Source organism: Piliocolobus tephrosceles, chromosome 5, assembly GCF_002776525.5.
Source record: "Piliocolobus tephrosceles isolate RC106 chromosome 5, ASM277652v3, whole genome shotgun sequence".
Classification (NCBI taxonomy): domain Eukaryota; kingdom Metazoa; phylum Chordata; class Mammalia; order Primates; family Cercopithecidae; genus Piliocolobus; species Piliocolobus tephrosceles.
The window spans coordinates 62010400-62027135 of record NC_045438.1 but is presented as its reverse complement, the minus strand read 5'-3'; the positions used below and the strand labels follow the sequence as shown (position 1 = coordinate 62027135).

At 38.9% G+C, this 16736-nt stretch overlaps 1 protein-coding gene across 2 annotated transcripts in view; it reads right to left on the bottom strand.

Annotated features, from left to right (window-relative positions):
• Positions 1 to 16736, bottom strand: part of WASF1 (WASP family member 1) — a 77603-nt gene that overhangs the window by 26096 nt on the left and 34771 nt on the right. For both annotated transcript variants that reach the window (XM_023206019.2, XM_023206020.2), the window contains one exon: positions 1527 to 1687. In XM_023206019.2, coding sequence (XP_023061787.1) covers positions 1527 to 1659 — 133 coding nt within the window. In that variant the 5' untranslated portion in view covers positions 1660 to 1687. The remainder of the gene's footprint in view (positions 1 to 1526; positions 1688 to 16736) is intronic.

Sequence of the window (16736 nt, the reverse complement as noted above, 5' to 3'; positions counted from 1 at the left end):
CTGCAAATTATCACCCTTAATCATAATATTAGTTCTAAATTCTATATTGGGTATATACCTAAAATAAGATGCCTGTACTGGATCCAGAATTCATCTTAATTTTAAGAAATACTAAAATTACTAATGCCATTTCTATGTTCTTAACATGTATTTTAATATCAACATGCTTATATACTTATGTATGTACATAATGTATATAAAACGAATTTTATATGACATGTTATATTTGAATCAATCCATGCTAGGTCACAAAAAATCTGCAAAAATCTTTAAACAATATAGTTAATCATATTTAATCTAGGAACTCTAACACTTTTTTAAAATTAATCTCAAGTAAATAATACAATATTTTAGTGATTCACTAAACTGAAAAAAATAACCACTGAATGGAAGAAGGAATACACTTAAAACAAAATTCAAATAAAATAGCCTTTTATTTATTCTTACTATTTCACAGGTAATGCAAAAAATTAGTACTCTCACAGAGAATATTCAAATTTAACTTTTTATGTTGCTCTCGCTACAGATGTATGCCTAAACTTTCTTACTGGAACCAAATTAGATTAACAACCTCTTGTGCTAAGTACTCAATTATAAAAGAAAGGACAAAAGTTGAAAGGAAAAGAAAAGCCAAGCCTGCTTATCAGAATTTATATGGCTGATGAAATAAATCTAGGACCACTTGGTAGATATTATCTCTGCCAAGAACACCTTGCTTTACCTTTAAAATGAAATATCAATGTCTTATGAAAAAACTAATCCTTCAACGCAAAAGACAGACCAGATTTATTTTTTAAATTTTCTGATTAAACTTAGATTAGAAAATAATTTGTTTAATTCCGTAACCAAGTTGCTCTATTCTGTAAATTTGTAATGAGAACATATTGCCTGTCTCCTTTTCTCTAATCTGCCTCTTTCACTGGCCTTTATTCTCTGGCCAACCTGCTTGACTTCTGCCAGAGGCCAGGTTCACTTGCTGTTTTCACACCACACTGCATATCAGATTCCTGACTTATATCCTAATGTCTCTTAGACAACCACTTGACTAGCCTAATCCTCTGACTAGTAATGACCCCATACCTTTCACTTTAGATCTTTGCTAATATAAAAATATTTCCCTAAACTGATTAAATATCTATATAAGGAGATGGATACTAGTGTTTGAAAACACAAATAGTTGAGGCCTTTAAACAGAGTAAATAGTGATAATAACCAAGCAAAAGTACAACTCTGGTCCTTTCACAGATTATATATTTTTAAAACAATCTCAATAATTTTAATTCATCATGTGATACTGTTTCTAGAGATTCTGTCCGTATTTTCCTTTCCCAGAAGAAACATCATGCAGAAGAAGAAGAAAGTATTCTAAAACTCAATAATCATACTCATTTGACTATATTTTTCAGGATAATTTTGTACTCTTCTCACCAAACCACACTCCCAAATTAATCAGAAGCACAACTTCTTAATATTCTAAAGCATAACATTCTGGTTTGTGAGTATATTTTTAATTGATATATACTTACTTAGGCTACTTAGTTGTCTAATTATATTTGCCAAGGAAATATTGGTTACACATTCCAGTTCATTCTTAATACCTCTAGGCAGTGCTGTGTGGCACAAGTGCCTAGGATCGATGTTTCTTTTCACTAGTGGCATCCTGAGATTAACCTTTGTGCCAGTTCACCTGTAGGAAATAAAAAATAAATGAACAATATTAAATTTCAGCCAACACAGAATGAGACTCTATTTTTCACACTGAAGAATAAAGCACCGTTGACCCTTGAACAACATGGGTTTGAACTGCATGGGTCCACTTACAGGTGGATTTTCTTCCCTCTCTGCCTCCCCTGAGACAGCAGGACAAACCCCTCCTCTTCCTCCTCAGTCTACTCAATGTGAAAATGACAAGGATGAAGACCTTTATGATGATCCACTTCCACTTAACAGTTAATGTACTTTATCTTATGATTTTTTAAATAACATTTTCTTTTCTCTGGTTTATTTTACTGTAAGAATGCAGCATATAATACATATACAAAATATGTCAAACAACAGTTTATGTTCTTGGTAAGGCTTCTGGTCAACAGTAGGCTATAAGTAGTTAAGTTTTTGGAAAGTCAGAAGTTATACACAGATTTTCGGCAATGCAGAGGGTTGGTGCCCCTAACCTCTGGGTTGTTCAAAGGCCGACCGTCTTTGCTTGTATGAAGACAGTAAAAATGAAATTACCCAACTAAAATAATCAAAATTGATTTAACTTTCAATTAGAATATCAACATTATACAAAACATTTTTTAAAAACTTGCTTTCAATGTCAGCTGCTACATGGTGAATTTACAATCATCATCACTATTATTCTCCTAAAAACACTGTTTTTATTTACTGTAATAGGGATTTTGTTCTAGAGAGTTAGTGTGAGATGTTCTCTCTAAGGAAGTGCATAAAAGGATTAAGGAAGCTGTGAGAGTAACATCAAATTTACATTATCACATAAAATGTATCAGGTGTTCAACAGCTCAGATCAAATACTCCAAGTAGCCCTGCACTTGAAATCTTATCGGATTCTACCAAATCTTTATTTAACTGATCAAAAAGTTCAACCGTCTTTGAATTACAGGCTGCTCTCACTTTGCATGCTTTCCATATGCATAAATTTGAGTGACTTTAGTTAAGTAACAATACTGCCCAACACCATGATTCAAATTTCACTTACTACAGTATATTAACTGTGAGTAATTGCACAAATACAAACTTCATTTCTAGTACTCTAGTCCAGCACTCCCCAAACCCCGGGGCTGCAGACCAGTAACGGTGGTCTGTCAGGAACAGTGGCCTGTCAGGAACCGGGCTGTACAGCAGGAGGTGAGAGGTGGGTGAGCAAGCATTACTGCCTGAGTTCCACCTCCTGTCAGATCAGTGGCGGCATTAGATTCTCATAGGAGCAGGAGGCCTATTGTGAACTGCACATGCAAGAGATCTAGGTTGCACGCTCCTTTTGAGAATCTAGTCCACAAATCACTGTTAATAAGAGCTGTACCTCATGATCAGTGACCAATCCCCACTTCTTTCAAAGTCAGCAGATGATTGGTTACACCTCATCTGTTAGTCAATTCACCCACAGACAGCAAAGCATGCATTCTTGCCTTCCAGTGGTAAATCTACATGAAATTTTACTAAATAGGTAGATGAAAGCGGGAATTGGCCAACAAAGATAGAAGTGCAGCGAAAAACAAAAAACAAACAAAAGAAATGATGACACTGGAAATGAAATTCAAATCCAACATAAGTGTCGTAACAGATGAAGCAGCTAACTGTGGAAATGTTGCCACTGCCACTGTTCGAGAGCTTCTAGATATGCAGCCTGAGGAACTTAGTGAAGGTAGACCTACAGACATAAATGAGGAGTGTGGCTGTGACAAAAAGAAGGAATATGTTCCAAAGGAAGTGACACTAGCAAAAAAACCTTCATATTTAGGAAACTCTTGGAGCTACTTCGTGACAGTGAAAGCGCAAAAGATAAAATGTTGGAAGCTAATCCTAATTTAAAAGAAAGGAGTATGACAATTTGCCAAGGCACAGAAAAGATGCTCACTCTGCTAGTTCTGCTATTGTAGGTTACACAACAAGAACTGCTCAAACTGCCTTTGATAAGTGTTTTTTACAAAGAAATAAAACACTAATTATAATTGACTCCAATATCTTAAGTGACACTGTGCTAAATAAACATTTAAATTTCCCTATACATTTAAACAATGTAAGAGGTTTTACCGTCTTGACAAAAATTTTGAGTGTACATAAAACACTGTAATTTTCCCCATTTTTATTAAGATGGTTTTTCATGGTTTCAACTTATACTGTCATTTTTTACAGTCCTGAACTACTGTGCAAAGTGAGAAACGAATGATTGTACTTATCTATCAGTGAACAATGGTTACCAAAAGAAACAATTTATTAATTACTGAGCTTTAATGACTAACAAATGAGAAGTTTGGGATAAACCTAATTGTGGGCCGGGCACGGTGGCTCATGCCTGTAATCCCAGCACTTTGGGAGGCTGAGGTGGGCAGATCACCTGAGGTCGGGAGTTCGAGACCAGCCTGACAAACATGGAGAAACTCTGTCTTTACTAAAAATACAAAATTGGCCGGGCGTGGTGACACATGCCTATAATCCCAGCTACTAGGGAGGCTGAGGCAGGAGAATCGCTTGAACCTGGGAGGTGGAGGTTGCAGTGAGCTGAGATCGTGCCACTGTACTCCATCCCTGGGCAACAAGAGTAAAACTCTGTCTCAAAAAACAAACAAAAAGAAGCCTAATTGCAGGTAAGTGTTACTCATCAACATGCTTTAAAAAACTTTTGCATAAATTTGTTTCCTCTGACCTATTTGTTAAGCAATCTCTCTACATTTTTAATCCATTCTAAAACTCTGCAACATGAAATGTAGAGAAAAAAAAGCATACAAAATTGTACACCTCAAAAATTTAACCAAACTCTCATGTAACCCTATTAAGAAATAAAACATTGCCTGTACCAATTGCCAGAACCCTTCCACTTGGTCCTCTTCCCAATCATCCTTGCTTACCTCCCCAAGACAGGTAACCTTTATTCTTTTTATAAAAAGCATTTCTTTGTTTTTCTTTTTATTTTCACAACTTACACAGGCAACTTTAAACACTATAGTTTTGTTTTGACAGCTTTTTGAAGTTTAAATAGACTAATACAATACATATTATTTTAAACCTTGCCTTTTTCATTCCACATTGTAACATTCATCCATATTGCTCTGTGCAGGTTGCTCATTTTCATTGCTGTATAATAGTCCACTATATGACATTACAATTTATTTACCCATTCTAATGTTAATGAGTTGTTTCCAGTTTGAAGCTATTATGAAGAGCACTATACTGATCATTCACGTACATGTGTCTTAGTGTACACATTTCTATTGTGAATATACTTCAGGACAAGAATAGCCAAGTTAAGGATACACACAACTTCATCTTTAGGAAATGATACCAAACTGTTCCAGAGACTGTACCAACACGTTACTTTCAGCAGTTAAGAGGCTGCTGCTGCTCCACATCCTCGTAACACTTGACACTGTCAGTTTTTAAATTCTAGCTGCTCTTGAGGGTATGTTGTGGCCATTTGTTATAGTTTTAATTTGTGTTTCCCAATTATTGAATTTAAGCACCTTTTCATGTTTCTTGATCTTTTGGATTTTTCTCTTGGGAAGTGGCTGTTCAATCCTCTTGTCCATTTTTGGCCATTTGTTGTGTTAGGGCTCATTTGTAGAAACACTAGATATGAGCCATTTGAAGGTTGTATGTGATGCAAATCTCTTCTTTCACTTGCTATTCCACTTTCTTAGTGATGTCTTTTAATGAACAGAAGTTTTTACACTCAATGTGGTAAGGATATTCTCAATCTTTTCAAGTTTAGAACAAAAGCATAGTTTCTAAAATCTTTTTCTATACCAAGATCATAAATATGACCTTTCGCTTTATCTCTTAGCTTTGTTTTGCTAATACTTTTAATCTATAATTGATGTGGAATTACTTTTGTGAATGGTGTGATGTAGCAGTTAGGTTTCTTATATACCATCTCAGCACCACTCATTGAAAAGCCTAGTATTTCTCTATTGCTCTGCAGTGGCACTTTTGTCATAAATCAAGTTTCTATGTATTTTTAAATTAGATTTTGAGCTATGTACTATTCCATTGCTCTTTCTGACTAACTTAGAGCTAATGACAAACTGACTTAATCAGGCTTTATATTAAGTTTTTTTTTTTTTTTTTTTTTTTTTTTTTTAAGAGACAGAGCCTCGGTCTGTTGCTCAGGCTGGAGTACAGTAGTGTAATCTTGGTTCACTGCAACCTTTGACTCCTGGGTTCAAGCGATTCTCCTGCCTCAGCCTCCTGAGTAGCTGGGACTACAGGCATGTGCCACAACACCTGGCTATTTTTTTGTATTTTTAGGAGATGGGGTTTTGCCATGTTGTCCAGGCTGGACTCAAACTCCTGAGCTCAGACAATCGACCTGCCTCAGACTCCCAAAGTGCTAGAATTACAGGCTTGAGCCACTGCGCCTGGCTTATAGTAAGTCTTGATACATAATAGGGCAAGCTCTCCAATCTTGTTCTCCAAAAATGTTGTTTATTCTTGACACTGTGTATTTCCATGTAAATTTTTAGAATAAGATTATCAAGTCACACATAACACACACACACACACACACACATACATACACCTCTAACTATTGGGAATTTGACTAGAGCTTTATTAAACCTATCATATTGGGAAGTACTGATATTTATCATTTCTTTCTATCCACGAACATAATATATTGCTCCAACTATTTCAGGATTTTTAAAAGTCTCTTAATGTTTTATAGTTTTCTAAGGAGAAGTCTTACAAATCCTTATTTATTTGTATGTAGATGTCTTTATAACACTGGAACCACAATATATATTGTTGTATTATATAGAAAATAAATGGATTTTTTAATATTGACCCTATATCCTGAGACTTTCCTAATCTCTAACCTATCTGCAATTATTTTGGATTTTTAAATGCACACAATCATATGTGAATAGTGACTACTTCCTCCATTCTCATCCATCTTACGTCTTTTATTTCTTTTTCTTGCCTTATCACACTAGCTATAATCTTTAAAACAATGTGAAATATGTATTTCATATACATAAGGATGATGGCAAACATCCTCGTCTTTTCCAACTCAAGTGGAAAAGCCTTCAACATTTCACAAGGTGTCTGTAATACGGATTTTTTGTGGTTATTTTGTTTTATAGACACCTTTTAATAGATTAAGGAAGTTCCTTTATTATTATTTTAATAGGTTTTTTGGGGAACAGGTGGTATTTGGTTGCATGTATAAGTTCTTTAGTGGTGATTTTTGAGATTTTGGTGCACCCATCACCCAAGCAGGGAACACTGTACCCAATAGGTAGTCTTTTATGCCTCACCATCCTCTCACCCTTTCCCCCAAGTCCCCAAAGTCCATTGTATCATTCTTATGCCTTTGCATCCTCATAGCTTACAGTAACAGTCTCCAATTCCATCCAGCTTGCTATGAATGTCATTATTTCGTTCTTTTTTATGGCTGTGTAGTATCCCATGGTGTGTGCATTCCATGGTGTGTATATATACATACACATACACACCATGGAATATATGGTGTATATACACCATGGTGTGTGTGTGTATATATATGTATGTATATATACATGTGTATATATGTATGTATATATACATATGTGTATATATATATACACACACACACACACACCATGGAATACACACACACCATGGGATACCATCGTGTGTTCTCACTCACTCTTCTTTATCCACTTGTTGACTGATGGGCATTTGGGCTGGTTCCATATTTTTGCAATTACAAATTGTGTTGCTATATACATGCTATATACATCCATATTTTTGCAGTCACAAATTATGCTATATACATGCTATATATGTCTATATTTTTGCGATTACAAATTGTGCTGCTATAAACATGCAAGCACAAGTATCTTTTTTGTATAATGACTTCTTTGTATAATGACTTCTTCTGGGTAGATATCCAATAGTGGGACCGCTGGGTCAAATGGTAGATCTACCTTTAGTTCTTTAAGGAATCTCCACACTGTTGTCCGTAGTGTTTGTACTAGTTTACATTCCCACCAGCAGTGTGAAAATGCTCCTTTTTCACCACATCCACAACAACAGCTATTGTTTTTTGATTTTTTTAATGATGGCCATTCTTGCAGGAGCAAGGTGGTATCACATTGTGGTTTTGATTTGCATTTCCCTGATTATTAGTGATGGTGACCATTTTTTCACGTTTTTGGCCACTTGTGTATCTTCTTTGGAGAACTGTCTATTGATGTCCTTAGATTACTTTCTGATGGGATTTTTTTTCTTACTGATTTTTGTTTGAGTTCCTTGTAGATTCTGGATATTAATCCATTGTCAGATGTACAGACTGTGAAGATTTTCTCCTACTCTGTGGGTTGTCTGTTTACTCTGCTGCAGTGCAGGAGCTTTTTAGTTTAAGTCTTATCTATTTATCTTTGTTTTTGTTGCATTTGTTTTTGGGTTCTTGGTCAGCAAGTGTTTGCCTAAGCCAATGTCTAGAAGAGTTTTTCCAACGTTATCTCCTAGAATTTTTATGGTTTTTTTTTTTTTTTTTTTTTTTTTTGAGATGGAATCTCGCTCTGTTGCCCAGGGTGGAGTGCAGTGACATGATCTCAGCTCACTGCAACCTCCACCTCCCGGGTTCAAGCGATCCTCCTGCCTCAGCCTCCTGAGCAGCTGGGACTACAGGTGCACGCCACCACGCCCAGCTAATTTTGTATATTTAGTAGAGATGGGGTTTCATCATGTTGGTCAGGCTGGGTCTCAACTCTGGACTTCAGGTGATCCACCCGCCTCGGCCTCCCAAAGTGCTGGGATTACAGGCGTATGCCACCATGCTTGGCCTTGGGTTGATCTTTTTATAAGGTGAGAGATGAGGATCCAGTTTCATTCCTCTACATGTGGCTTGGGGATTATCCCAGCACCATTTGTTGAACAGGGTGTCCTTTCCCCGCTTTATGTTTTAATTTGTTTTGTCGAACATCAGTTGGCTGTAAGTATCTGGCTTTATTTCTGGGTTCTCTAATCTGTTCCACTGTTATCATGTGATTTTTTTTTTTTTTTTTTGAGATGGAGTTTCGCACTTGTTGCCCAGGCTGGAGTGCAGTGGCATGATCTCAGCTCACTGCAACCTCTGCCTCCTAGGTTTAAGTGATTCTCCTGCCTCAGCCTCCTGAGTAGCTGGGATTACAGGTGCCCACCACCATGCCTGGCTAATTTTTTTTTTTTTTTAGTAAAGACAAGGTTTCACCCTGTTGTTTAGGCTGGTCTCCAACTCCTGACCTCAGGTGATCTGCCCGCCTCAGCCTTCCAAAGTGCAGGGATTACAGATGTGAGCCACCGCACCTGGCCTATGTGCCTATTTTTATACCAGTACCATGTTGTTTTGGTGAGTATGGCCTTATAGCATAGTCTGAAGTAAGGTAATGTGATGCCTCCAGATTTGTTCTTTTTGCTTAGTCTGGCTTTAGTTATGCAGGCCCTTTTGTGGTTCCATAGGAATTTGGGAGTTTTTTTCTAGTTCTGTGAAAAATGACGGCAGTATTTTGATGGAAATTGCATTTTGTAGATTGCTTTTGGCAGCATGGTCATTTTCACAGTACTGATTCTACCCACCCATGAGCATGTGATGTGTTTCCATTTTGTTTGTGTTTTCTATGATTTCTTTCAGCAGTGTTTTGTAGTTTTCCTTGTAGAGGTCTTTCCACCTCCTTAGTTAAGTATATTTCTAAGTATTTCTAAGTATTTTATTTGTAGCAGCTATTTTAAAAGGGGTTAGTTTCTGGATTTGATTCTCAGCTTGGTCACTATTGGCATATAGCAGTGCTACTAATTTGTGCACATTAATTTTGTATCCTGAAACTTTGCTGAATTCATTTATCAGTTCTAGCTTTTTGGATGACTCTTTAGGGTTTTCTAGGTATATGATCATATCATTGGTGAACAGCGACAGTTCGACTTCCTCTTTACTGATCTGGATGCCGTTTCTTTCTTGAGGGATTGCTCTGGCTAGGACTAAAGAAGTTCCTATTACTAGCTGCCCAAGATTTTAAAAAATCATGCCATCAAATGTTTGTCCTACATTTATTATGATAATCATGTGACTCTTACTCTGTTAGTGTAGTGAACTATATTGACTGTGGGTTTTTGTTGTTGTTGTTGTTGGTAAACAACCCCGCATCCTTGGAATAAACCTAATTGGATGAGATGTATGTGGTAGGGAGAATAATGGTCTCCCAAAGCTACCCATGATCTTATTCCCCTGAATCTATGAATATTTATATTATATGGCAAAGGGCTTAGAATTAAGGTAGTCAATGGAGTTAAGATTTCTAATCAGCTGACCTCAAAATAGGAAGATTATCTGTTTTTTATTGATTACTGGATTTAGTTTTGGTTTGTCATCACTTTTTGGCCTTTTGGCTAAGATCAAGTACAGTTTTGGTTTGTTAATATGATTAGTTTTTTGCATTTACATTCATGAGAGAAAACAGTCCATTATCTTTTTTATTTTTTATTTCTTTGAGACGGAGTCTCACTCTGTTGCCCAGGCTGGAGTGAAGTGGCGCAATCTCAGCTTACTGTAAGCTCCGCCTCTAGGGTTCACACCATTCTCCTGCCTCAGCCTCCCAAGTAGCTGGGACTACAGGCGCCCGCCACCATGCCCGGCTAATTTTTTTGTATTTTTTAGTAGAGACGGGGTTTCACTATCGCCAGGATGGTCTCTATCTCCTGACCTCATCATCAGCCCACCTCAGCCTCCCAAAGTGCTGGGATTACACGCGTGAGCTACTGCGTCTGGCCAAAACGGTCCATTATCTTAATGTAATGTCCTTGACAAGTTTTTTGCTTTTGTATTAATTTCTAGAATAAGAACATTGTGGTCAGAAAATACATTTTGTATCATTTCATCCTTTTAAAATGTATTTACACTTACTTTATTCTCCAAAATAGTCAATTTTTGTAAACATTCCAGGGATACTGAAAAAGAATATACATTTTGTTATTGGTGGTTGCAGTGGTCTATATACATAGACCATTATGTCCATTAGTTACATTTGCTAATGTACCTACATCTTCTATAGCTTTACTGATTTTTGTCTCCTGGTCTATCAGAGAGACATGTTAAGACTGCCCACTATGACTACAGAGTTGTTAAATTCTCCATATGATATATATATTTCAAGACTATGTTATTAGGTATACTTACCATTATCAAGTGCCCTCTATCTCTAATAATATGGTTTTTGCTTAAAAGTCTATTTTTTGTAGCCATACCAGCTCCTTCAGTTGTGTTTGCATAATAGAGCTTTTCCTTTCAACCTTCTTCTATCTTTGTTTTAGACACTTCTCTTCACAGAATACAGTTAGCTGTTGCCTTTTGCTTTTTCTTTAACTTAGTCTGTTAACCTTTGAATACTTTTATTGGTATAAAGCTAATGTTCTTTCTGCCCAAAATATTCTACTTGCCCTACTCCTACTTGTTCTTCAAATTTTAGCTCCAATGATAACATTCCCTGATTCCCCAGTCTCAATGAGATGGGGTCCTCCTGCTAAAATTTTCTCACAGCAACCTCTAAATTTTCCTTATGACACTTGTCTCAGTTTGTAATTATGTATCTTCATGATTGATTTCTGTCCCCTTTATTAGTCATAAAGCAGGTTTCATGTGTTGTACAGTATCCCTGGTGCCCGGTACATGCTTGGCACATAAGAAATGTTAAATATATATATATGAATAACTCAAAATTTCTTAATTTGAGTTCAAATCTCTCTCCTAAGCTGCAGATATGCATATGCAACTGACTCCTAGAAATTTTTACTTGGAAGTTCCATAAAACTTATTAAATTCAAAATATCCAAAGCCAAATTCCTTACATTTTCCTCTTCAAATCTAGGCATCATCTTCAATTCTCCCATACCACTGCAGTCTCTTCTCTATATCCAAAGAGGATCAAGCCTTATTAATTCTATCATTAACATCTCTCATGTTCTGAATCCTTTTCTATTCTAACTGCTACTACTTTAATTCAAACCATAGTCCTCTCTCACTTGGTTAGACTTGTGAAAACAGGTAATTCAAAATCTAAGCTGTTGGACTCTATTTTGCGCCTTAAAGGAATGTGATTACGGGACCTCAGTCATGTGACAGGCAGCTGTAACTTGTGCAGCTGTAACCTTTGTTTCTCTGATTATATATTGGCCTCCTTCCTTACCTACACCGTTTTGCAAAATGTAGCACATGACGAAAGGACCCCAGGGAAGACCTCTTCCCTCTTCACTGCTGATCTTCATCATGGATTAACTTCCCTCTGACCTTTCTCACACACAGACTTTGTGGCTATCACACTGTCATAAGATGGAATGTTAAGTATACTCTTTACAACCAGAAAGGAAATTTAAAAACAGCTGTAAAGGAAAGAAAAGCCAGGTGGAAAAGAAAACAAACTGTAGCTAATTACTGTAACTCATAAACCAGCCTTCTATTAAAAAAAGTTGCAATCCTATTAAATTTCTGTTTTCCTCCTATGTAAGTATCACAGGATCCTTAGGGTGTCGCTTTTCCAGCTGGAAACCTCTGTGGCCAGTGGCAACTGCGTCTGAGTTTTGCTCAGGGCTGCTGGGCATGTTCCGCTCACTCAGCCTGGCAGGCTGCGCTGAGCTCACACTACCAGCCTGGATCCCACATCTGCCGAGGGTGAGCCAAGCACGGAGTGTCGCAAACAGTGTGTAAGTGAGCACAGGGTCTGGCCGCTGCACATAGCCAAGCATGCTGGCTGCAGTGGGGCAGGCAGCTCCAGGTGCTGGCACAGGTGCTGACTCCCTGAGAGGCTGCAGCTGGACTAGGTATACCACAAGTGGCTTCCACAGCAGGAACCAGGGAACACTGTGGTGCCCAGAAGCTTGGAGACACCAGGAACTGCAGAGCCCCCAAAAGGGTGTCACAGCCCTGGCTTAGGAAGCTCCTAGGTCTGGGATCTCCAAAGGGCCACAGCTCTTTTCTCCTTCTCTCTTCTCTTCTTCTCATTGCCTGCAACGTGGCAAGTGGGGATCATGTTTCAGCTCTGTGTTACCGCTCTTCCAGTCCTGCCATTCAGCAGGTCCAAAGTTCTTGTCCCACGTCTGGGAAGAATGAAGCACGTGGAGAGGAGCTTCATTGAGTGACAGAAGAACTCTCAGGACACCCGAAGTGGGTAGCTCCTTTCCACAGACAGTCATCCCAATGAGAGTGTCTAGTTCTCAGCAGAGAAGAGACCAGGAGTGGGTAGCTCTTCTTCACAAGGAGATTGTCCCAATGAGTTGAGAAGACCCAAAGTGGGTAGCTCCTTCCTGCAGCTGGTAGTCCTAAGGTCTGTGTGAATCTGGCTGTATCTCAAGTTTTTACGGGCTCTGAAAGTAGGAAGTGCATGCTGCTTGGTCCATAGGCGGCCATGGGTAGGCTTGGAAAAGGCACCATAAGTTCTCACTCTGGTACACAGAACTGAGAGCCCAGCTCCCAGGCTTCAGGCATTTCCCAGCTTGAAGATGGGGTTTCATCCAGGACCCACCCCTTTCTACCCAGGAGCCTGTCTGCCTCCTGTCACCATCAACATGCTGTCCATGGCACCCATGCTGTTCATGCTGAGGGGTGCCTGCAGGCCTGAGCCGAGCTGCCTTCAGCCCCCACTTCCGTTTTCCTCCCACACTCATAGGCACCCAAAGTCTGGAGGGGCTCACGGTGGCAGGGATTGGTGTGTCAGTACTGTCTTGAGTGCACACACTTTGCCAGGTTGTGACACCGCCTGGGCTTAGTCACAAATTTGCTCTGCCCTGGAGCAGGTGCCGGGATGGGGGAGAGGCCAGAGAGTGGGAGCAGGCACTTCCAAGCCTGTGGGGGCAAGGAGGCTTCCCAGGCCCCCAAGAGCACAGGAATGGCCAGGACCAGAGCCCGTGGCTGGGCGGCTGCAGTTGTGCCCAGAAGCACAGGGCTCCCACCCCACCAACTTGGTAGAGCACAGGGCTCCCACCTGTTCCCAGCCCTGACCGCTCCTCCCTCGTTGCAGCCAGCATCTTTGCAGCAGCTGCTACATATGGGCTGCTGCTGCCTTCATAAGCAAAACCTTAACTTTTAACTTCAGAGCACTGACCCCATTTCTCTGGAGTCTGCATCTCCTAAATGGCTATTCCCAGCTTTTTGCTTGAGTAAACTCTTTGAACTGGATTCTGATCTTTTTGATTATCTCAGGTTGACATACTTTCTTCCTCCAGTCTTCAACCCATCCCACACCACTGCTTTAATAATAGAGCAGATCCCCACCAATCAATGGAGGACACATTCGAAGACCTCCAGTGGGTGCCTGAAACCACAAATAGTACTGAGCCTATACATACTATGTTTTTTCCTATACATACCTGTAACATTTAACTTATAAATTAGACACAGTAAGAGGATAACCCAATAACTAATAGTAGAACAATTACAATAATATACTATAACAAAAGTTGCATGAATGTGGCCTCTTGCTCTCTTTCAAAACATCTAATTGTACTTGTAATATTGTGAAATATTTATTTGGTTGGTTTTCCACCCAATTTTCTGGGATACAACTTCTAAATTCCTCAGAATCTCCAAAGTGTTACTTCTTTGTAGGATGGGGCTGGTCACCTGAAAGACAAATGCATGACTAGAGGGTTGGGACTTTTAGCCCCATCCCCCTAACATCCAGGGAGAGGAAACAGGCCAAATGTTAAGTTGACACCAATGGCCAAAGGTTTATTCAATTATATGTAATGAAGCCTCCCTAAACACTCATAAGGATGGGTTTGGAGAGCTTCCAGAGAGCTAAACACATGGAGGTTCCTGGAAAGGCATGGATGCTCTATGCCCCTTCCCCTATACCTTGCCCCATGCATTCTTATCTATGTTCCTTGTAATACCCTTTATAATAAATGGGTAAGTATAAGTACTTCCCTGAGTTCTGTGAGCCACTCCAGCAAATTAATCAAACCCAAAGGGGGAGTCATGGGAACCTAACTTGAAGTGGGTAGGAACAGAAGTTCCAGAGGCCTGAACTTGCAACTGGTATCTCAAGAAGGGGCAGTCTTGTGGGACTGAACCCTCAATCTGTGGGATCTGACACTATCTCCAGGAAGATAGTGTCAGAATTGAATTGAAGGACACCCAGCCAGAGTCTGCTGAAGAATTAATTGCTTGCTTGGCTGATCACACAAGTATTCTGTGTTGATTGTTGCTGTGGTTTGAGAGCAGAGGAAAAACACATTGAGTGTGTTTCTTCAACTCACAACACTGAACTCACCCTTCTTGTGATGGTGTGAAATGATAAAATGCCTACAGGATGAGATGAACTGAGGTGAATGACATAGGCACTGTGACATAGTGTTAGGCTATGTCAGAAGGAGACATGACAATGTCCATGGTTGAAAATCAGGAGCTGAGGATGTTGATGACTAATGAGAAGGAAGCATATACAGTGTGGATATGCTGGACAAAAGGATGAATCACATTCCAGGCAGGATGGCACAAGATTTCATCATGCTACTCAGAATGATGTGCAATTTAAAACTTAAGAATTTTTTTTCTGGAATTTTCCATTTAATATTTTTGGGCCATGGTTGATTACTGGTAACTAAAACCACAGAAAGCAAAAGCATGAATGAGAGGGGGACTATTGTATTATAAAAAATTTGAATCTGGAAATGTCCTTCTGCAAAATCAAACCCTTTCTTGGTTCCTTGTTGTCAGGGTAAAGTCCAAACCTAGCATACGAGGTCTTCAGGATTTAGCCTCCCCTCCTTACTTCTACCCTCATTTCTCACTACACTCCTACATTATACTCTAATTACTCTAAATACATCTTGCTGTTTTATAGTCCTGCCTTTCCTCTGCTGCTCTCTGCCTGGGATGTATTTCACTTTTTTATCCTAATAGAGAATACACAATCGTTCAAGACTAGACTTAAGCAGTAACTCTTTTCTGAAGACTAACTGAATCCCTCAGGTAAATGGAGCCATCTACTCTTTGATGCCCTCAACTTGGATCCACAAGTGCATCTACCTAATTACTACCGATTATACTTTACTATACTGTACTTATTTGTTTACACGTCCATGCCTGAATGTCAGCTTTTAGAAGGTAAAAATCTTGCCTTACTCAACTTATATCTCCAAGATCTAGAACACAGAAGATGCTCAACAGTTAATCAATACATAAATGGAAGAAATAACAAAATCACAAGCTTTAAGGAAGCCAAAAAAGAAAAAATAGGTTGCTGCAGGAAGATAGACACACATGCACTTTTTTTTTTTTTTTTTTTTTTTTTTTGAGTCAGAGACTTGCTCTGCCACCCAGGCTGGAATGCAATGGCACTATCTCGGCTCACTGCAACCTCTGCATCCCAGGTTCAAACAATTTCCTGCCTCAGTCTCCTGAGTAGCTGGGATTACAGGAGCGTGCCACCACGCTCAGCTAATTTTTGTATTTTTAGTAGAGACAGGGTTTCGCCATGTCAGGCTGGTTCTGAACTCCCGACCTCGTGATCCGCCCGCCTCACACACACACTTTTCTAAAGCAACTATTTAATCACGATTCTAAGGAGTTGCTTTTTTGTATGTGCATGGAAAAGAAATACATTTGAGAAAAATAATATCTTACAAATGTATCGTGGAAACATAGGCTTGCTTGTTTCACTCCCCCAAGAAAAAGCATGGATGGATTGTATCTTATTCATTTCTTCATCTTTATGGGCTAGCTCTGAGTTCTAGGGTATAGCAATCACACACATTTTGATGAAAGGAATGTACAGCATACAAACTAGTTTTGAAATATTATCCAAATCTCAAAAGAAAAATGGCTTTCATTGTGATTAAAATAGTGCCTTTAGGTACGATGCAAAAGCTTTTTAGAGAGAAAACCTTTCCTCATCCTTTCTTTTTACTTCAGTTTCAATACCAAATTCATTTTCTTATTTCTTTACCTTATTCCTTGGTGATTTCTAACGTCATTTATCTAACTCAACTATCAAAATCTTAGTGGCAGAAAGTAAAATAAAGCCTAATAACTTTATCTCCTAAATCCTGAG